Source organism: Manis javanica, chromosome 15, assembly GCF_040802235.1.
Source record: "Manis javanica isolate MJ-LG chromosome 15, MJ_LKY, whole genome shotgun sequence".
Taxonomy (NCBI): Eukaryota; Metazoa; Chordata; class Mammalia; order Pholidota; family Manidae; genus Manis; species Manis javanica.
In genome coordinates, this window is record NC_133170.1 from 13,569,222 (window position 1) to 13,592,631 (window position 23,410).

The 23,410-nt window shown below is 39.3% G+C and overlaps 1 protein-coding gene and 1 long non-coding RNA gene across 12 annotated transcripts in view; one reads left to right on the top strand and one right to left on the bottom strand.

Moving 5' to 3' along the window:
- Window positions 1-14,854: 14,854 nt before the first annotated feature.
- LOC118972746 (uncharacterized) lies at window positions 14,855-18,064 on the bottom strand. Its single transcript, XR_012125721.1, has 3 exons — window positions 17,936-18,064; window positions 16,489-17,842; window positions 14,855-15,900 (listed from the first exon to the last, which is right to left on the bottom strand). It is a non-coding gene; the product is annotated as an uncharacterized lncRNA (long non-coding RNA).
- ABCC9 (ATP binding cassette subfamily C member 9) overlaps window positions 17,649-23,410 on the top strand; it is a 107,625-nt gene continuing 101,863 nt past the window's right edge. For 5 of the 11 annotated variants that reach the window (XM_017662303.3, XM_073223246.1, XM_017662310.3 and 2 more), the window contains exons 1-4: window positions 18,130-18,259; window positions 18,597-18,711; window positions 21,265-21,326; window positions 22,611-22,772. In XM_017662303.3, coding sequence (XP_017517792.1) covers window positions 22,631-22,772 — 142 coding nt within the window. In that variant the 5' untranslated portion in view covers window positions 18,130-18,259; window positions 18,597-18,711; window positions 21,265-21,326; window positions 22,611-22,630. Of the gene's footprint in view, window positions 17,782-18,120; window positions 18,260-18,596; window positions 18,712-21,264; window positions 21,327-21,478; window positions 21,657-22,610; window positions 22,773-23,410 lie in introns of those variants that run through there. The other 6 variants (XM_073223242.1, XM_073223243.1, XM_073223241.1 and 3 more) reach the window with 6 other exon arrangements.

The following is a 23,410-nucleotide window of genomic DNA, read 5'->3' on the forward strand; positions in this document are numbered from 1 at the left end:
AGATGAGCAATGGGTTCTCATTTAAGAATTGTTTTTACCCAGCGTACAAGTCAAGATGAACTTGCATGTCAGCCCCCTGGGCTGCTGGCCCATTTTTTCCCCTCCCTAGTTCCTCTTTACATTAAGGGCACAGCTCCTCCAGGAAAGGTCTTTAGCAAGGTTTCAGCTCCAAACCCCAATCTCCTGTCCTGTGCAAAGACTAAACTCCACTCCAGTATCAGCTGGTCTAATGGTCCCTCCACACCCCTCCCACAGCACCTCCTAGGGCTGCAGGCATGTTTGCACACTAGTCTGGTTGGAGGCTTTGGGCTGTGTCTGTGGAAGGGCTCCTCTTATCCCTATTTTGGCTTCCTGTTTACTTAATCCTCCAATTATGGATCTTCTGTCTCTTCTCTCTTTCAGATGAGTTTTATGTAGGAAGAATTTCAAATTCGAACTGAAAGTGAGTTTCTTGCCTTTCTAGTCTTGGTTTGCACCCCAACTGTCTTGAGTGGACACTAAACATGCCCTAATTGTTAAGATCAATGATGGAGAAAAGTTGGAGAGAGGGTATTAGAGACAGCTCTGAGGTCAAAGAGTTCCAGGAACTGCATTGTGGAAAACCTGATATCCTCAAGAAGTATAAAGAGGAAGACCATGTCACCATTATACTCAGAAGAGGAGGTGAACGTCTATTTGGGTGCTCAATGGCCTACAAATGTATTTTATTTCCGTAGCATGAAAAGAATTGGTAGAAAATTTTCTCTTATACTCTTTTTTGTAGAGTATATTATAATGCACCTGAGCTAGCTGGAGAAAGAACTGAAGTGCAGTTTTCCTTTTATCCCACAGAAACAGAAAAATCCCCATATGTTGAATGTATGAAGGGAAATGAGACTGAAGTCTTAAAACCTGATTTTTTTTCTTTAGTGCTTTCCTAAATGTAATGACACGATACTGCCCCTCCTAACATTGTGTTAAAGTGAACCGCCCAAATAAGGGTGTGCAAGAAGCCTTTAGCTTTCTAGCAAAGGAAACTTTTAACAAATGATTCAGATGCAAACTTGAGAACTGATACTGAACTCTTCAAACTCTAGGTCCAAAGTATTGAGTAATATTTTGGCTTTCTCAAATGCAAGTAGCTAGACGGAAAACATTCTAGGTTGGTATTAGTGTAACACACAGAAAAATCAAATAGAAGTTTCAAGACTATTCATGAGGAATGTTGTGTGCTGATTCTGCCCAGTTTGGCCAACAGACCTGTGACACGTATGGTCATGTGGGGCCTGCTATTCTGTCTGGGAGAGTTCTTTAACTCTTTATAAAGACAGAGAAAGGGTTTGTTGAGAATAACTATTCACACTGTACATGATAGTTGTATTCAGTTTTTTACACAGATTATGCTATAAAAATGATCAGCTATTCAGTTCCTTTCTGATATTAGTTTCCCACTCCCCAGGAATGTGGGAAACTCTTCAGTAAATGTTGCAGGAATCTCAGCTTTCATCCTAGGATGAAGAGTATCTGCCTAAGTCTGGAAGACTGGGAGTGGGGAGCAAACAAGGATCTGCTTTCCTACCAAGAAGGAACTACCCCTAAGATAGGAGAGAGTCATATGACAGCTGTTCAGACAAGTCCAGTATGTTATTATTAGAAGGGAGTCTACTTGCATTTATCACTTAGATTATCAATCAACCGGGCCACTCTCAGCTTGAGATCCATGGAGCTGCAATGAAAAAGCAAGGAAAATCTCAAAAAGCTGTTGTTCTCCAACATCCCTGAGACACTGAGTCATCTGGAAGTAGCAGCTTTGCTGACCAAGGGACAGAATGTCAGCTGTGCTGATAAAAGTGGCATCGGTGCTATGGGTAATGATAAAGAGCAAGTTGAGCACATTCTATTCTCTGTATCTGAGCCATTAGAACCCTGACCAGATATCAGAACCTCGGTCCTGGGCTGCTTGGCATCATCAGTGGTACTTGCTGGGCAGCAGTGCCCCTGTCAATGAGTAACAATGGCAGAACTAATACTCTTTTAACTCAATGATCTGAACCAGGAGCTAAGAAAAACTGGGTTCCTCCATGGTTGTCCACAGAATGATATTAGGACTCATGTAAGATACCCATTAGACATCCTTAATTTATTTGGGAAGAACTTCTGGGAACTCTATTTCTTGTGGAATAAGTAGCATTACCAATTATTTTTTAAGAAAAATGGTTGTCTTTGTAGACTTAAGTCCAAACTATCGTGACTCAGGAAATGTAGGATATGTACGTCGGGTCAGAATAATGATCTTTGATGTGCTGTTTCTTTCTGAATGGTCCAAGCTCTGCTACTGTTCTGTGCATCGGTGGCAGACACTGAGGAATTCCACTCACATGCCCCTTCAAGAGGCCATGAGGAGAGGAGTGCGGGCATGATCATCTCCAGCATCTGGCTCCCTCAGCTTTTGAACAGTGGTCACATTCTCATTGCTGCCCAGCAAGTGACTGAGCAAAGTGGTGCTACAAGGTGCTACAGAGGCTTAGCTTTGGACAGCCTTTGCTCTGGCCACCCCCACTGGGCTGCCTGGGCTTTCATCAGGTCTGTGTTCTGTGTCTGTGTCATGGTCGAAAGCTCCCCCTTGCCCAATCCTATTTCCTCCTTTCCCCTTTCAAGTGGTGTGATCTCCAATAAACCATTTGCAGTCCTGACTCATCCTGGTATCTGCTTTCTACAGAGGCCCGTAGGAAGGCTATGCCACACTGTCTTTGCTCCACACACTTCTGCGAGATGATATTCTGTGCAAAAGAATTCCCTTCTTCCCCAGGACTTTCATTCTTTTTTATTTCTTGGGAACACGGTTAAGTCAAAACTGTTAAAAGAGACCTGATTTTGGATTCAGACCTGGATTTCAATTGCAACTCTGCTGTGTGTTTAGCAATAGGAACTTGGTCAAGTTGTTCATGTCTATGAGTCCCTATTTTTTCCAATCCTTGCAGTCTGGGGCAGAGCTAGAAATAGATGCCCCATTGGATGGCAACATGGATGCACACAATTGTTGTGCAAAACAAACATTTTCCCAACAGTTCTAAAGACAGGTCCCATTTTATGCTCATTGTGGACTGACTGCATGGATTTATAGCTACTTTAATTGTTACTTTCCCTTATAAGAAGAATTTACCAGTACTTGTAAAATGAATGAAACATTCTTTTTTTCTTCTCCTTCTTATTAGAAATTCCCCTGCACTATAAAATTTGCTTGCTCGTTTTTTCCCTTTCCCCTCAGAATTTCCATTTTTAATCATATCTCATCTTCTGCCTCTCGAAATAAATCTTTTCTTCCATAAAGTTTTGTATATTTTCCTATCTTTTGACTAAGCTGTTTTCCAGTGAGGAGGAATATTAGCTCCTGGTCTTTATAATTAATAGGTCAGTTTTCAGATGTGAATTATGTCTGTGTGTTTATTTACTGTATTTTGGAAGAGAGGTTTCACTTCATTTAACTTCCTCTTTGTCTTTTAAAATAACTCCTGGAAATATTTTCCCTGGTGTTTTTCCATAGAAACAAGAAAATGGGGAGAGGGGTGGAAAGAGAAAGGGAACTATGGAAAATGTTTTAAGTGAACTTAGTTGTTTTTTATGCTTGTCACTTGCCTTGGCACGTTTAAACCCAGTAAGTCTTGACTGGATACTAACTACAGGAAAGCTCCAGACAAATCAAACCTGGTTGAAATAGGGTTACATATTCCTATATTATATTTTGATTAGCAATCTTTTCAATGTAGTAAGGATTTATAATAAACACCAAATAATATTAATATCTTACAACTTTATGTTATTTTACAGCTTGCTAAGGGGTTTCATTTTATCTTATTTTAATCTTGTTTGAAAAAAACTAAAAGGCTGACCTGTTCCTTTTGGACTTTCCAGAGCCTTCTTTATACAACACAAGCAGATAAGACTGAAATAATGTGCAATAGAATGTTAAAATGAAAGCCTTACTTGAGATCTTAAGACAGCAGAACCCAGAGATTCCAGACAAACACAGGACAGCCCTCCCCCACTTCCTGGGGAGGTCATAGGCAAAAATGCTGAGTAAGCACAGCTAATGGGAGCATAGTTCTAGTACATCTCAAACTTCACCTGTTAATCTAGTCTCTCACCTTTTAGAATTATCAGACGCCATGCAGTATTTGTTCACTTTGTCCCTCAGATATCAGGAGACATGTAATGAGCTCCCCAACTGGCCTCCTTAAATCCCTTCCCATGACTTGGGGTTAGGAGAAAACTTCTCATTCTCTTCCCCATTAGGGGAGCTCTATTTAAAGACTCTTCTCCAAAAATCCCCTTCAAAAGTCATCTTCTGCTGGCTCACTCCTGACTCCTATGGGCTCAGGAGCTTTAAGAGTTATCTAGCTGGTTTTGGCCAGCTAGCTTTTGCAAGTACTATGGGGTGCTCATCCTCACTTTAGCATCTGGTACACGTTGGCCTCAGCCAAAACTTCTCTATTTTGAGAGCCTATTACAAATACGTTTTTGAAAAACAGTGGTACACATGCCCTGCTTGTGTAAGGAAATGTATGCCAAGAAATCTGATCCTCTATCAAAACCAATGACACTAATGACAAAATTCATTCCTGATTTTAAATTAATGGCTTCATATCTCATCTCTCATCTTTTTGAGTATCTACTTAGATATTAATCAATATGATAAATTTCTGGAAACATTCACTTTTGATTTTCTAGATGCCAAACCCAGATGAAAGCAAAATTATCTGAAACAATCTCATATATGTGGAGGAAAAATGAAAAATCACATTCAACAGTAACTAAAGGATGGGACTTCATGCAATGGCAACACATGATGTATTTTTTATATTTTCTGTGACAAAGACTGTTAACTGTTTTTTTTCTCTTTTGGGGCACACAACTAGATTGCTTCTCCCAACCCTATTTATAGATATACATGAGCATGTGCCTCATTTTAATCAATGGAATATGTGTCACTTCTGAGACAAGGCTTTTAGGAAGCACGTGTGCCTTCTCCACACTCTTTTCCCGTCGCTAGCTGGATGCCTTGCTCCTACCCCCAGCTATTCTGATTTCATTAATACGGGGTGCAATGCTGGCATCAGGACTTTTAAAAGCCCTCATGTGATTCTAATGTGCAGCAAAAGCTTGGGAACCACTATCGTAGGAGACAGCAGGACCAGCAGTTGGTCTTGACCCGGAGGTCCTGAGTCACTCATGGAGGAAAGGCATCTGTTCATCAGGAACGTGAGCTCTGAACTATAATATCAATAAAGAATAAGCTTTTGGGGTCTGGCAGAACAGCTCATGTTGCCTTAGTTAACAGAATTAATAAACTAGCAAAATGTACAAAATAAAAATCATACTGATGAAGGTTAGTGATAGTAATTTGTTTATATATATGGTTTTGCTTCTGCTTTTGCAAAGTAATATATATTGTTATTATATTAATATATAGTATAAGAAATGAAGAGATTTCTATCAATTAAATCAGTAAGTCTCTTCTTAGCAATGTATTAAAAAATAATTCAACATAAGAAAGTAGATGAGCATAAAGCATCTCTATATGGGCTTGTATTTAAAAAAGAAAAAAAGAGGAAACAACCTAAATGTGTACCTGCTGGTTAGTTTCTTATTGATATCAGAATATAATTCAAGAGCTTTATTGTGACTCCAAGATCTACCTGTTCTGCCTCATCTTACCTCACTCTTCTTTGAACTTAGTGTACCTCAGCCATTGGCCTTCTATCAGTGCAGCCCTTTCTACCGCAGGGCCTTTGCACATGTCCTTCTGACTTAGAATATGATTATCTTCCCTGACCTCTCTTACCTTTCACTAAGCTTACTCCTCATCCTCCCAGCTGCAGCTTAAATGTTATTTCCATAGGTTTAAACTTCCCTGACTAGGTCTGATCTGGCAATAATATGCTCTCATCACATTCTGTACTTTTCCTGTGTGAAACTTATCACCACTTTATTTTTTAATGTTTTTTAAAAATTATTTATTAAAAGGTTTTCTTTGCTAGGTGTAAAGTTCTAGGAAGACAGCAGGTATGTCTATTTTATTTAATGCTATTTTCACCTACCACATGTGAGACACATAGTAGACAGCCAATAAATATTTGTTGAAAAATTTAATTAATCCAAGCCTTAATATGCTTTGTTTCAAGAAACAAATGCTCTGTGAGGCTGGTGGAATCAAATCAACCTGTTGATTTTCAGGACTTCACTTTCATCAAGATCTAATGAATTGTGCTTTCTTTGGCTTAAGACAGATACCGTTTTTGTCCCAAAATAAATCATAAATAAAGGAAATGTGCTCTTTATAGGGTTTACTTTTGCAAAAGAGTAAAAAATTGTTATTACGTGACTGAGTCAATGTAATCTTTATTGCTTATCTGAGTTCATTAAATGCCCTCAGGATCTGTTTCCCAGCTTAGGCTCCGTGATCTGTTCCAGGAACAACAGCATGTTCCTTTTTTTTGACTCTAACCTCATGTCCTTTTATAGTATTTCCTTAGGAAGTTCATCTGAATTCACATCTTCAATAGGAGCTTTTGAACATCAGTCTTAAACGCATGTGCATGAGTCGGTAGGTCCAGATTTATAAGATGCAGACTAATGGAGAAACAGATCTTGTTTAGGCTTTTCATTTTATATGAATATTAGGTGTATCCTTCTCTTCTACAAACCACTTTTGGGGCAGTGGTTCTCTGGTTTCTATTGTTCCACGTATATTTGTAACTATAGCGTGATTCAGAACAAAGTTCACAGCTTTAAAAACAATATACCTGACTCAAAAATCCTACTGTGCTCGCACCTGCAAGTGTTCTTACTGATGCCCATTGCCCTTCACTTCTGCAGTTCTCTCCTCTTGAATTACTGCTTTTATTTGAAAAAGACTTGAAGTAGGAGAATACCAAGTTCTCCGTGAAGGTTGCTATAGGTTAGTGGGGGCCAAGGCATGATTTACGAGATGATAGAAGACTGTTTGACTAGAGTCCACTGGCCTGTTCTCCTTTGTCCTCTGCGTAATGATATGCTTTGCACTTGAAGGGAGAAGAGAAGGGGCAGCAGCCACCACGTCTGCTTGCTGCTCTAGGCTACCTTGACCTGGAGAGGAGCATGCTGGCTGGAACTGGAGCCTGAGCTCTGTGGGGGAAACACCCCAAACGCACACTGAGGGTGGATTATGACTGCAATTACAGAAAGGGCTGCAGCGATCAATTTAATACCTACTGCACTTGCTACATCCACAGTTGGGTGAGGCAGACAATGAGGTGTTTGGGAAGAGCGGTGAGACAGGACAGGATTCAGAGAGGGAAAGGCAGCTGAATGAGCAAAAGCAAGGATTTCAAGGTGGTTAGAGCAGGGGATTCAGCGGAGCTGTTAGTGATAGAGCTTGATTGGAGTATAAGGGTCAGTGAGAATGAGGCAAGCTCGGTGAGGACTTTAAATGATGAGTGAGTCATGAAGATGTGTGAGGATGGTAGTGCTACGACTGGAGATGCATTTTAAGAGTATTAATGTAATAGGTGTGTGTACAATGGTTTAGGTGGAGAGAGACCAGTGACGTGGTTGGTACAATAACTAATGAGCCTCTAAGACAGGAGGGAGGCAGAGAGAAAGTAAAGAGATGGAAGTTATTGTTAAGTGTGACATGAATGAGTCAATAACTGTACGAGGTTGGAGGAAGAAGGGGGAAGAGGAAGAGAAAGCGAGCAATGAGTTCAAGATCACACTAAGGCTTTAAATCTGAGTTCCCAGCACAATTAAATAGAGAATTGGGAGGTGGAGCTGGTTTAGGAGTGTGGAAAGAGACAGGGAAAGAGGAATATACTATAGTTCCCATTTTTATTATGCCTACATGGCACTCCAATAATATATTTTTTATTTCAGAAAAAAAAGAGTAAATTTTCCTGGTCTTAAAGGCATGAAAGTTTTCTTGACCAATATCCATATTCTGGTTTTCCTGACTGCCTTCCAAAATTATGCCTAACCCTATTTTAATTCTGAAGCAAACGTATTGCCATTGCTTGTTCACTTACCTCTACTCTGCAATGCTCCCTATGCTTCTCAAGCACAGCAGGGATAATCCTGAATGCATTCCCAATGCTACTGGGGCAGATTGGTGGTGGGGGTGCTGAGAAATGCAGCTATTACCTGTTCACTAGTATCTTCACCAGCGTAAAAGGGATTATTAAGTACTTAGCTGATAGAATGGTAGTGAGGTTGAGTAAGATGCTTCGCTGAGTGCCTGGCACACAGTCATTGCCTGTTATGAACAGAGATGTGAATAGAGAAGAGAATCCTTGTGCCTTCCAGACGGGCTCATAAAGATAAGAGGGTTTTCTCTTCTCCCCTTCTGGTTCCTTCTTCAGCCCAATTACTGTATAATTGTGTTATTTCCTAATACTTCTAGTTACTCCCTAAGTTATGTCGATGATGGCTTCAACTTTCTACTTTGCAGAGTCGGGACAAATAGAGAGCTGGAACTACCTGCAGAAAGAAGAGAAGCACAACCGCTGCACAAGGGTGAGTTTGCATTTGACCTTCAACAGCGATTTCATTAGCCCTTGACTAACTGAGTAAGGAAAGAAAGGTCAGAGTTAAATTATAATCACCTTAGCCCTGGGTAATTACAAATATTTAAAACTATTTCTGGGAATTATCCTGGAAAATAGTCAGTTATGAGAACATTATACTATCATATACTGAATTGGAAGAATGTTGCAGCCACTAGCCTTGAGATCCCTATCCCATACTCGATCTATTATTTTTAATACTTGATACATTTACATAATTCTTTGCCTTTTTTCCCCCATTTTACCAGGTCATTTTCAATTTGCAACCAAGAAATAAAGTGTACCTAGATTTGGCCTGATTTAAAAAAATCTAATTCTCATAAAGTGAATATTATTGTGATTTCACTTAACCAATGAAAAGACAGTACCATGGACATGCCCTAGATAAGTGTATTAGTGGCCAAATGGGGGCTACCGCTTCCTGATGCCTCGTCAGTTGTTCATAGACATACACCTGAGCATTGGTGGCCACTATGCCCACCTGGAATGAGGAACCCTCTAGTCTGAGGGAGCCGTGGATGCCAAGGCTTACAGGCCATCAGGCCCAGGGAAAGCTACCTAGAGCTATGCAAGACAGTTCCTTGCTGTACCATTGGGCATTTTGTTGCATTCTATTCTTTTTTGCCTCACTTGGCCTATAGCAACACCATAGCAAAATAAAGAGTAAAAAGGGACAATCATCTGGAAAACTCGTATTTCATTCAACACATATTCATTGACTGTCTATTATTTGCCAGATACTGCAATAGATATTGAAGATACCGAGTTGAAGAAGAAATAGTTCTAGCTTTCAAGAAGTTTAAATCTCATGGGAAGAGAGACATGTAAGTAAATATAATACAAAGTACAGCTCGATAAAAGAATCCCAACAATCATAAAGCATAAAGAATATGACTAATAAGCTATGTTCAATAGCTGGATGAGGAAGAGAAGGGAACTTAAAATAAGTAGATAAAAGCATGGGAAAAGAACTAGAAGACATTAAAAATGATATATATGGGTAGTGGTGGTACAGTGTGTATAGAGCATAATGTGTTTGGATGATATTTAAAAATATGACTGGGAAAATTAGCAAACCAAAGCATTGAACTTTTATTGAGTAGATTATGCTTCCTCAAAATTTAAATGTTAATAATCACCTAGGACACTTCTAAAAATATATTGATTTCTGTTGGAAGGCCCCATCTCCTGATTCAGTAGGTCTGGGCAAAGTTGGGCCCAGGAATCTGCGCTTTGAACAAACACGTGGGCTCATTCTGGTGCAGCTCATTGGCAGAGCGTGCTCTGAGGGATTGAGAAGTGACTTGCTAAGATGTGGGTTTACAAAGTGTGGAAATCGTGCAAGTGGAGAGGACAGACAGTTCAGTCACTGAAACACCAGTTTGGAGGTGTCAAAATAGCCTCAGTGAGCGATTACAAGAGCATGAATCAAGGCAGTAGCAGAGGGGTGGGGAAGGACAAGAAAGTCATAGTACACTTAGGAGGTAAATCTGATAGACATTCACAATCAACTGAATGTGTGTGTTGGGTGAGTTTATTTGGAGTGTCAAAATTGTACGAGTATAGGGCAAGTGGCAGTGTGAACAGAAATGGGGAATTGGGGGAATGTCGGGTGTTGGGAACAGTGAGTTCAATTACAGATGCAGTGAGTTTGAGATGAGCTATTAGGACTTTTTTCTCCCATCACTGATAGCAGAGTCCTTCTCTGGTTTGCTTAAGAAAAATGAGGAATTCACAGGGATCCTGAGACGACATAAACAATCTGAGAAGAGGTATCCTGTTAGCTTAGATTAAGGCACCAAATTATCAACCAGCCTCTCTCCTGTCTCTAGTCCTTGCTCTCTGCAGATCTCCTTCCCTTCTTTCTCTATCAGTCAGTCACTTAGGGAGAAACTGAGCTCTTTTTTCTCTCTCTTTTCTTTTCAGTTCCAATTTCAAAATATTTGGGAAAGATCCTGACTGATCTAGCTTTGATCACACAGTCATTACACACATCAAATGAGCTGTGGTGAGGAGGCTGGGGTCACAATCTAACATTCCAACTCCTACAGTAACCAGGTAGATCAAGAGAGGGAAATTCTTAGGAAAAAGATGCTGTGCAGAGAGTATTGCAGTATTTGCCAAAGGTACCTGCAGGATATCCCTTTGGAGAACTCTAACTTAAAATAATAACTAAGGGAATTGTTATTTGTTTACTACCTTCTGCACAGCAAACATTTTGCTCAGTATGTATCTCATTAAATCATGCCAAGAATTCTCATTGTTGGATGGATACGATAATCTAGCTCAGTGTGGTAGATAACAACATTATCATGCACGTTTTCAGCTGAAGAAATTGAGTTTCAGAGAAGTAAGATAACTTTGAGGCCACACAGCACATAGTGACAAAACTTTCAGGGAAGTCAATACTTTTAACCACTAAAATCATATTAGTTAAAGCCATGAGGGTGAATAAGATCTCTCCTAGAGGGTATAAAAGCTGATATACAAATGTATTCGTTTGCTGCTGTGTTGTAACACATTGTCACAAACTTAAGTGGCTTATAACAATACCCACTTACTGTCTCACACTTCTGTAAGTCAGAAGTTCATGTGGGCTCAACTGGGTGCTTTGCTTAGGGTCTCTGAGGCCAAAATCAAGGTCCCAGCCTGACTGGGATTTTATTTGGAGGCTCTGAGGAAGAATACTTCCAAGCTTATTCAAGTTGTTGGCAAAATTCAGTTCCTCCTGGTTGTAGGAATGATGTCTCCATTTTCTTGGTGGTTCTTGGCTGGGGATTGTGCTCAGCTTCCAGAGGCCACTTTCAGGTCCCTGTGTTATGGCCCATCTTCATCTGAGCAGGGGCAACCTGCTCATATCAAATCTTTCTCCTTCTTCAGATCTATCTGACTTTGTCTTGTGCCACTAGCCTGAGAAAATGCTCTGCTTTTAAAGGACTCGTGTGATTAATTTAGGCCCACCTGGATCATCTGCCTATTTTAAAGTCAACTGATTAATAATCTTAATTCCATCTGCAAAATCCTTTTTTGCCAAGTAACTTAAGGTAATCATGGGATTAACACCAGGGGCAAAGGTTGTGGGAGCTGTCTTAGAATTAGCCTCCCATAAGCTGACATGTGAATAGCCAACAGGCCCATGAAAATATATGTTCAAAATCATTAGTCACAAGGAAGAGACAAACTAAAACCATAATCCAGAACCAGTCTATACCTCATAGAAGGATTAAAATTTTTTTTTAATGATGATACTAAATATTGACAAGCCTGTGCAAGACCTAGAACACTTATGCTTTTCTGGAAGGAATGTATAATTTAATTACTCTGGAGAATATTTTGGCAATTTCTAGAAAGTTAGATATATAATTACCGTATGTCCAGCAAATTCACTGCTTGGCATTTAACCAAGAAAATGAAAACTGTATTTACAAAATTTTCATGGAAGCTTTATTCATCACTGACAAAAACTGGAAATAATCCAAATTTATATCTACAGGTGAATTGATAAACTCAGTGTGACATATCCACACAATGGAGTTCTCAGCAATATAAAGGAATAAACTACTGATAAATACAGCCACATGGATGACTCTTAAAAGTATTATGCTTAACCAAAGAAGCTAGACACAAAAGAGTATGATGTACTGTATGACTACATTTATATGACATTTTTGAATAGGCAAAATTAATCTCTAGTGAGAGACCTCAGATCAGTGGTTACCCTAGGTGGGGGATGGTGAGATTAACTAGTCAGAAGCAGAAGAGAACTTCCTAGGGAGTTAGAAATATTCTATATTTTGGGAAGATCATAGTTATATCAAAACATTTTGGATTTCACATGTGTAATGTATTGTTTTTATTTTATGAATGTTATACTTAACAAAGTTAATTCAAATATATGCTGTATATATTCTTAATTAAAAAAAGGATGTTTTGTCTTCTTATATTGTTTAACACCATTCTGAAATTTAGAGTATATAAAATTAGAGATAAAATATAGTGTAACTTGGGGAAAAGGAAATCCCAGGGCAAAATACCTCTAAAACTGAATTTAGTCAAAGGGAGAAATAAAGTTTAAAATCCTTTTATTGCTTACAAACTGTGGTCCAGGGCCATTTCTCTTTCCTGCTCTAGCAGAAGCAAGCCAGACCTCCCCTGACCTCTCAGGTTCAGATAAGCAGTTGCCCAGGTTTACCCACTGATATGGAGATGAACTACCTTTTTCCACCCCTGAGGAACACCTGTTGATATGGAGATGCACTAAAGCCAGGTGAGATATTCTGGAAATATTATAAGTTTACCCACAATAGATAAGCTGTAAGTATTTGAAAGGGAGAAACAAGTTGTCTTAGTTTGGGTTGTTGTAGTTTAAACAACAAGTAGTTTTTTGACACAGTTCTGGAGGCTGCGAAGTCCAAGATCAAGGGTATCAGCATATTTTGTTCTTGGTAAGGGCCCTCTTGGTTTGCAGGTATCTGTCTTCTCGCTGTGTCCTCACATGGTGGGGAGCTCTGGTCTCTTTCTCTTCTTGTAAGGACACTAATCCCATGATGGGGACTCCACCCTCATGACCTCATCTAATCCTAATTATCCCCCAAGGGTCCACCTCCTACTACAATCCTATTGGGAGTTAGAGCTTTGGGGGGACACAAATGTGCAGTCCATGGCACAAGTATAACAGTACTTGCAGATAAAATCATATTTTCTGGCAAGTCAAGGTAACCTGATAAAACAACACTGGGATTACTCAGAAACCTAAGTACAGTGGTTGAATATAAGACAAACATACAACCTAGAAAATATGAACAAATGGTTCATTCCTAATAGAATAAAATATGAAAACAAAAATAGGAAGTTTGTATGATCAATCATTATAAGATAAAAAGAAGACTTAAATAAATGGGGTCGAAAGACAAAACATTAAAAATATATTCACTTATAAATGACTTTCTAGATTTCATGTAGTTCCAACAAAATCTCCAAAAGAAAATAGCTAAGAAAATTTTGAAAAAGGTAAAAAGGGGAGACTGGAACTACTAGAGTTAAAATATACCTTAAAGCTATAATAATCGAATCCATCTGATTATACTAATAGAACAGAAAATAATGAACAACAGATCCTTAAACAGAATAGTTAGCCCAGAAACAGATATTATTATAAAATAATTATATGTACATGACAAAGATGGTATTACATTACACATCAGGGTGGAGGAAAAAGATTATTCAGTAAATGGTGTTTGTATAACTAAATATTAATTTAGGTTCTCATTCTATGGAATGTGCCAAAATAAATTCCAGAATGTAACTAAAATAAAAACTTTATATAAATATAAATGAAGGTTAATATTTATTATCTAAGGCATTGGAATATAATGCAATAGTAAAAAGCAGCAAATTTGCCTAAGTAAACTTTCCCTCAGAACGAAGCACCATGAAGACAGAGACCCTAGAATTCTGACTCACCACTGACCTCTGACTTGGGCAGGAGATCTGGCACATGGTATGTGCTCTAATAAAGCATTGTTATTTTTTGTAAAGGCAGTACCACTATCATTTATTTAAATGATAAGTTGGGAAAAATATTTGCCATATTTATGAAATAGGATTAATATCTTTCTCTTATTTAAAAGCTCATGCAAATGATAAGAAACTTCATTAAGACCCATTAGATGGACAAATGTATGAAAAAGGCATTCACAATAGAGGGAATAGAAAGATTAATTAATTTATTTCAAAAAAGATTGAAAATTAATAACAAAGAATTCGCATTTTCACAGACCCAGAACAAATAACCCTAAAATTTGTATGGCACCACAAAAGACCCCAAAGAACCAAAACAATCTTGAGAAAGAAGATCAGAGCCGGAGGTATCACACTCCCTGATTTCAAACTATACTACAAAGCTATAATAATCAAAGTGGTAGGATCCTGGCACAAAACTAGGCACATGGATCAGTGGAACAGAATAGAGAGCCCAGACATAAACCCACACTTATATCATCAATTAATCTAAATCAAATGAGATAAGAATATCCAAGGAGTGGTAGTGGTGGGGGGAAGACAGTCTCTTCAAAAATCATGTTGGGAAAAACGACAGCTACATCGAGAATGAAACTGCACCATTTTCTTATACCATACACACAAATAAACTTGAAGTAGATTAGAGACCTAAATGTAAGACCTGAAATCATAAAACTCTTAAAAGAAAACTTTGTTGAAAACACATGGACATCAGTCTTATCAACTTTTTTCTGGATATGTCTCCCCAGGCAAGGGAACAAAAGCAGAAACAAACAAGTGGGACTAAATCAAATTGAAAAGCTTCTGAACAGTGAAGGAAACCATCAACAAAATGACACAACCAACTAATGGGAGATTATATTTGCAAATGATTTATCTAACAATGGGCTAATATCCAAAATATATAAAGAACTCCTACAACTCAACACCAAAAATGCAAATGGGCAGAAGACCTGAAGAGACATTTTCCCAAAGAAGATGACAGATGGCCGACAGACACAGGAAAAGACAGTCAACATTACTAATCAACAGGGAATGCAAATCAAAACCACATTGGGATATCACCTCACACCACTCAGAATGACTAGTAACAAAAAAGACAAGAAATAACAAATGTTCTCGAGAATGAGGAGAAAAGGAACCTCCATGTACTGTTGGAATGTAGATTGGTGCAGCCACTATGGAAACAGTATGGACGTTCTTCAAAAAATTAAAAGTAGAAATACCATACGACCTACTAATATGACCTTCTGAGTATTTACCAGAAGCAGACAAAAATACTAATTTGAAAAGATACATGCATCCCTATGTTTATTACAGAATTATTTACAATAGCCAAGATATGGAAGCAACCTAAGTGTCCATCACTGTATCAATAGATTTTTAACAATACGGTATAAATATACAATAGAATATTACTCAGCCATAGAAAATAGTGAAATCTTGCCATTTGCAACAACATGGGTGGACATAGAGGGTATTATACTAAATGAAATAAATTAGAAAAGACAAATGCCATCTAATTTCACTTACATATGGAATCTCAAAAACAAAACAAACAAAAAAGAAATAGATTCCTAAACAGAGAATAGTCTGGTGGTTGCCAGAGGGGAGTGGGTAGAGGATGGATAAAGAGGTACAAGCTTCAATTTTAAAACAAATAAGGCACAGGATAAAAAGTACAGCATAGGTAATGTACTCCATAATATTGTAATAACTTCGTATGGTGACAGGTGGGAACTACACTTACCAGTGGTGAGCATTTCCATAACGTATATAATCGTCTCATCACTATGTTGTACACCTGAAATATAATATTGTATGTCAATTATACTTCATTAAATAAAGAATTGCATGTTATCTATCAAATTACAAGATAAAAAAATAAGAATATCCAATGCTGGTTTGACTGTAAGTGTAATAGGTCATCTCATATAGTTTGTGGGCAGTTAATACAAACTTTTTTAGGAGAGTAATTTTGAACTGCAGAGCCACAGATCTCAAAATATTTACTACTTTTGCCCCTATAATTACTTTTCATAGAATGTACCTTCAGGAAATCATCTGCTGCAAAGAAAAAATATTGTAAAAATTTCCATCATAGGATTAAATGGGGCATTGAAAATTTGGCAACTCCATGTCCAACAATAGGAAAATGGATTTAAAATTATGTATAGCCGCACCACGGAGTATACAGCCATTTAAATGATTTCTACAAAGATTTTAAAATTCTATTGGGGAAATAAGTGTTTTAGAAGATACTGTGAGGAGACAAATTATTTTGTGAGCGCCAACAAAATATGCATAGAAAAATATAATAATAATAGCGTAAGTATTAGCTTTTAGTAAAGGGGCAGGCACTCTCCTCATTTTAAGGAATTATATCATTTACCTTCATGGGAGGCCTATGAAACATATGTATTTTTTATTTGTCCCATTGAGCAGGTAAAGACACTGCAACACGAAGGACTGAGCGACTTGTCCAAAATCTCTGAGGTAAGAAGTGGGGATATGACAGCAGCGGGCTCCTGCATCCATACTTTGAATCATTGCACTAAAGTGTTCTTTTTTGTTTGTTAAACTATAACAATATATTTTCAGCAGTTTTATAGGTTTGGGATTCATTGTTCTCACATGCTTTTCCATAATTCCCTAAGTTTCTACAATTCCGTGACTTGAATCTTTATAAATGAACTTAGTAAAAAGAGTAAAACAAAAAAAACCAAAAAACCCAAGTCTACTTGATTTGCTGCAGCCTGTGTCTGGGGGTTATTTGCGCCCCCCTATTTCCAGTTCTCTCTGCCCAGATGCCGGGGCAGCCCGGGTCGTCCGGGTTCCACCCACAGTACCCGGCTCCCGGTTCTTGAAGCACGTGCTCTTCTCCCTGCGCCTGCGTGGTGGCCTCCAGCTCCGGGGTGCAGCCGCTGAACTTCCAAAGGCCTCAGGGCTCGGGTCTTCGGGACCCTCCCGGGGCCGCCCCACGGGCCGCGCAGGCCTCCCGGGGCCGTGCGTTCCAGCGTCAGGGGTCGGACTAGGCCCGGCGCTCACTGGGAGCGCAGCGACCTTCCCCGGAGAGGGGCGCCCTTGGGGACCCCCCCCGGGGCTAGCGCGGCGGGGGTCGCTTCCTGCCCCCGGGGTCGGAGAGGCCGAGAGGCCGCCGGGCCTGGGGGTTCGGGCCCGGAGCGGTGCCCCTGGGGGTCGCGCGCGGAGCCTCGGAGGCCCCAGCCCGCCACCCGTCCTCCATCAGTTTACGACACTTGCTGAAAACCATGGTTGTTTCGGGATGACTGAGTCCCGACCCCGGAGAAAACCGAGTGTTAATCGAAGAGGGCTCGGCTGGGGCAAAATCCGCCGCTCGCGTCCTGCGGGGAGTGACCGCGGGCTGAGTGTATCTTAAACACATTATGTCCTTGAGAATTAATCGTCTCTCTGGTCGGGAGCAGGGGTGGGAGGAATGCTCGTGGGAACCAAAGCCCCACTTTCGGGGAGCTGGAGGAAGGGTCGCCCCAAAGGAGCGCGGCGCTCGCCGGTCCGGAGAAGCCGCCAGGATTCCCGAGTCGCTGGGGCGAGCATCCGACTGGAGCCTGTCTCGCTCGTGAGATGTTCGCACGCAGCGCACAGCCCGGCAGCGGGCTCCCCTGCTTGGAGCGAGCCCCTCATTTCCCCGGTCCGCTCGGGGGGCCAGGTGATGAAGCCCCCCACCCGCTCGCTTCCTTGCGGGGTTAATCGAAGGGCGCGTAGAGAGCCTGGGAAAAAAAAAATTTCAAGTGCAAGTGGGTACCTTGCATGTTTTGACGTTTGAAAACCCGACTCCGGTGAATCATTGAATCATATATTACAAGTTTCAGTGTCTAATGTAGTTTGGGAAACGGCGGATTAGTGGTGTTTGTAAAAATCCTCGCACCGCGCACCCCAGGTTTGCCGCGCCGATGCAGAAAGCTGGGCCGCGCGGGGGTGAGGAGGGTCTCCAGACCGAGGCGCTGCGCTCGGGGCTTCTGCCCAGTTTCCTGCCTCGGAGTCGCCGAGTCCGCCCCAGCTCAGAGCAGTTTGTGTAATTTAGAAACCCGATAGGAGGCAGCAGCTGATCTCCCACCACCCTAAAAATAATACGCTCCGGCGCTCTGCGTGCTTCGGCTAGGGGAGGAAAACTACCTTCGGAGTGAGTGAGTCCGTGTCTTTTACGTACATATCATTAAAAAATTTTTAAGAATAACTGTAAGCTGTCGATTTTGAGCTAACCTTTAGGCGACCAAAAGGCGCCGGTGCGTTTTGCCTTCACAGTTGCTATTTCTAGGATCAAGGCACCCGGCCCCAGCCGAAGAGAGGGCGTGGGGATCAGGTTTCCAGCTTTACTTAGAAAAACTCTGCCGGCTCCTACTTAAACCAACTGGAAATAGTGCAAGGAGTTATTCCTAATATTTTTTCTTTCTTAGACATTTCTTATATTGTTCATGAAGTAGCTTTCCATCTGCTTAATTTTTGTTACTCTTTACTCTTCAGGAGTCCTGCGTCCTGGTTTGAAATATATGCTTAAGACAGTGTAGCAAGCCCGTGTTTTGAAGGTTGCCCAAGAGCACGAGTAGGTGTTTGAAGCTACGGCAAGCGATTGCCCAAGGTATTTATTTTTTGCTTGTTTGCTCTGTTTGGGATTAAAAAAAAATCCCATTGAAGCGCCTGTATAAGGGATTTTATCTGCTGAGTAGTTCCCACATTTCCTTTACTTTGTGATAGACCTTCATTTGGTGTATTCAGATCAGGCACTAAATCAGCAATCAGTGATCATTTTTTGGCAAGTGATTTTCCTACTTGGGTCTGGCATTCACGGGTATATAGGCAGACAGACATCCTTTAATTCATATTTATGAACCATCGACTGAATAATTCAAAGAAGTTATTGCATTTGTTAAGTGATCTAATCCTGAAAAAAGACCCTAGATAATGGTAAAGTCCTAAAATCTTAAAAATGTCATATTTCTGTCGCATAACATAATATAGTTAATATCTGAATAACTAAACAATAAGTTATTTTTGTATGTAAGAATGAAAGCATTATGTTGCTTCTAGCATGTTTTCTTCAGGTAGTTCCAGAATGTTAAGTTCTCTAATGGAGGTTGTTGTTCCATTAAGACTGACACTTTGTGCTAGATGAACAGGAAAGAGTGCCAGTTTTTATTTACTTTATATTCATCAGCTCAACCCAAAGTTCATAGCTCCCACGGGTGGGGAACTTCATACAATACATATTAAAGAATAGGAATACTAAGGGTAGTATTGTTACCATGAGATCATAAGTTGGTCATCAAGGACTACTTCCTTTTTATGTTTTCTGCCCTGCAGACCGTCCCTGTAATCAAAGTTTCACTTTTGACACTTGTCTTTAAATTTCATTCAGTCAAGTTCACCAGTGCTATAGACTGTCATAAGCACTTGAACGTCTTTCAGTGGGTTTATGCTTGTGGGGAGAAAAATGTTATGTCTTCCTATCTGGTCTTCCTTCTCTCTCCCTTCTCCCTGATGCTTGGGCCCCTATGAGGGCGTAGCTGAACTAGACGGCTCCAGGGGTGGGTGGGAAGGGTGTCACGTGACAAAGTTCAGCCAGCAGGAGCAGCAATTTATCCTGCTCCCTAACTTAAGCTGGGTTCTGGGAGGGAAACCCTAATTGCTAATTGGGATTTAACAATTAGTTAAAAATCCTGATTGAATGAAATGCCTTTGGTAAACACAGTGTGATCATCCGCGTACCTACAAGTTTACTCCTTCCCTCCTTGTGTCTCTTGAGTGCTAATATGCACTGGCTGTTAGAATGAGCCTCATGCATACCGTATGTTGGAGCAGGAGGCTAAGAGGCAAGGGGAAGAGGATGCAGGAGGCAGAAGCAAAAGCAAAAGGACAGAGGTGGTGAGAGGTGGTGAGCAGAACAGGTTAGGGGCCAGGGGGACATACTAGGTTAGCGATTCAGGTAGAATAAAGAATCTGTTCTACAGTTTGCCAATCTGAAATAATTGCCTGCCTTAGTGAGCTTATGTCATTGTCTGTTTCCCTGCCTGGTAGCACATAACCTTTACATTCTACCAAGAACAACTGGGATTAGTGTCGACTGATTTCTATGGTCTAAGACCCCCAGAGACTGTTTCTGTCATGTGCATTACTGGATTCCTAGTGCCTAGAACATGGTCGACATCAGGAAGTATTTTTACAGTTACTTGATGGCCTAGAATTCCAGACATCAGGTACATGGCTGAAAATGTTCTTTGGCTTTTTCAGGTTGTACTTCTCTGATATTTTCTTTCTACAGTTAACACATTCACCCAAACGTTAACTTAATTGATAGGTTTCAGGACTGATTTAAATATCACGTAGGCAATGCTTACAGTTAATGAAGTCTGTGTTTTGCAAATTCAGATTATACTTAAGCATCTGGCTCAGTGATAATTACCAAGTGTCAAGATTTATAAATGTGGCCAATTGGAATATTATAATTTTGGATAAAATTATTAAAACTAACTAAAGTAAATATTATTTCCTGGTTCATTCTAGGAAACAATTTATACATATCTTTCAACTAAGAGTGGGCTTAAAGTTTCCTTTTATCATTTCTACTAAATAAAGGAAATAGGCTTAGAAATTCACTACTAGCTGATATTTAAAATTTTGTTTTTTCCTATTTTTTCTATTTTTATTGAGAAATAATTGACATATATCACTGTATAAGTTTAAGATGTATTGGCATAATGGCTTGATTTACATATATTATGAAATGATTACCATCCGTCACCTCATGTAGATACAATGTATGATACAAAACTTCCATTTTACTCTTATTTAAAAAAAAAAAATCTCTCAAGTCCTTTTTAAGTCTGTTATCCAGCTAAGAACCTTAATAGTTGCTAAAGATTTGCCAAGTATATAACCTCATTTTGAGATTTTTAATGAGGAAAGGTCTTGACTTTTAGGGAGCATATCAGTGAGTTATGAAAGAAAGGGCTTACAAGAAATAATATGAGAGGAATTCCTTATAAGCATTTACAGACTGTAAACATACAGGTTTTTAAACTCACTATCCTATTCATATAATGCTTTATAAAACTTCTGCTTGAAATTTGGTTTCTCCATTAGTTCACCCCCTTGTTGCCAGTCTGTTCTGTGTAACACTCTGTTTTTTTCCTAGGGAAAAAGTATTGTTTGTGACCATTGCTAAATCAGTTATCAATGAAAGGGAAGAGAGAAAAGGTACTACTTTATTCAAATGTTTCCAAACTTTTAATAACCTAACTCAGAATCCAATGTGATATAAATATGGAAAAGAAACAAAGTCCATTGAGGTTAAAATCTTAAACTGCTACTTACTTTAATAAGAATAGATATTTTCTTTAAAAAATTAGGTTCAAGGCTGGATGATGGAGTGGGAAGAACAATTTATAGTCAGATACGTGGTGTGGCTCTCCCCTACTTTGCTGGTTGGCAAATTACAGTATTGCTTCCATAAAATACAAATAACTCCACCAACATTGCCTGGTTCTTCTGAAGACAACATAATGTATTCAAAGTTTCCAGAACTGAGTAGGTATTAAATAAATAGTAAGCGATATATTTTTTAAAAAGTCTTCATAATGCTAAACCTCTCACTGGAATTTCACAGTAGTATTTTGAGGGAGTAAACCCTTGCTCCTGTATCATCTTTTTCAGTCCAGCAATGAGAGGAACTCATTTACAGTGTGAGTCAGAGTGTGTCCTTCTCTGACCAAAACCCCCCAATGGATCCATTTCACTCAAGTAGAAGCCAAATTCCCAACAATAGGTGACAAAATCTTGTGTTTCCTCTCTAAGTTTGTCTACTTCTGCTCTAATGGAATACAGGTTTCCAGTTAAAAGATATCCTTTGTTTCAAAATTGATTAAGATGCATTTCATGTTAAGAGTAGTCTCTCACTATGGGATCAATATAGTTTCATTAAATTGTCACTTGAATTGTATTTAATTTATCTGAAGCTCTTGATTTTAATAGTCTTCAGAGAAAGGCTGATGGCTGTTTACAGCCACATTGGTCTCTGTGTATTAGTATTTCTTCCAGCTAATGAAGTGTTGCAGTAAATGTGTCCAACCGAAGTTGTTGGTTAATGCACTTTCAGTGAATGAACATAGAAAAACGTGATATTACACCATTTTGTCTTTTTGATCAGTAGTTTCATTTTTTCTCTTCCTCTTTTCTTGATAAATCACTATTTTTCTCTGAAATCATTTTACTCAAACATATGCTCCTTTGAGGTGCTGCTGTTCGTAGATATTATGTATTTTCCAAATGAAAGTGTTTTTCTCTGAAAAAAGTATTGAAAGAAAAATTATAGGATATATAAGGCCTTTATATGAAACTCTCAAATGGTATAGGGTTTCCTATCTACTTTAATACAAAAATAAAGGGGGTTGATTTTATGATATAACCCCTTCTTTAAGGCTGTAATTTTATGAAAGGGAACTTCCATGATAAGAGCTAATTTCTCTTTTCTCTCCCTTTCAGAATAAGCCATCTAAGAAGAAATGAGCCTTTCGTTCTGTGGTAACAACATTTCATCGTATAATATCTATGATGGTGTATTGCAAAATCCCTGCTTTGTAGATGCCCTCAACCTGGTCCCTCATGTGTTCCTGTTGTTTATCACTTTTCCAATATTGTTTATTGGTAAGTAGTCTATTGTTTTATATTACATTACTTAATATTGATGAAAAGGTCTTATTAATGGCTGAGATTTGGTATAATATTGACAATTTCTCCAACATGTAACCTGATATATAAGTCTGTGAGGAAAGAACAAGCATTTTGTGTTTTCTAATTACTTATATTTTTGGCATATGATATTTTATAAGTAAAACAGAAATCACATGTCTTCTTAGAAATGGACTTCAAGTAGCAGCAGCAGTTTATTATTTTTTTGGAAAAAAGGAAAGAATGAAATGAGATAGATTTACAGCACTTGTTAGGCACTTGCTTTATGTGGGTGAAGAGAGGGAAAATGGGTAAAACACAGTACATGCCTGGGACAGTCACTGTAATTGTCCAGTGAAACAGATGTGTCAAAGTCAAAATGACTATACCACATTGTAAGCCCATATAAGATATAGGAACAGATTGTCCTGGGCATCAATCCGCTAGAACAATTAGTTCTCCTAGGACTGGTGGGGAAGACTATGTAGTGAGTGATGTCTCTGGGGACTTAAGGACGCAGAGTGTGCAAGTTAGAGTAGGAGTGCTCAGGGGTGTTTCAGGTAGGAAGGGTCCATGTGCAAACTATTTGGAAAAAGGTGAAAGTATACTTTCCC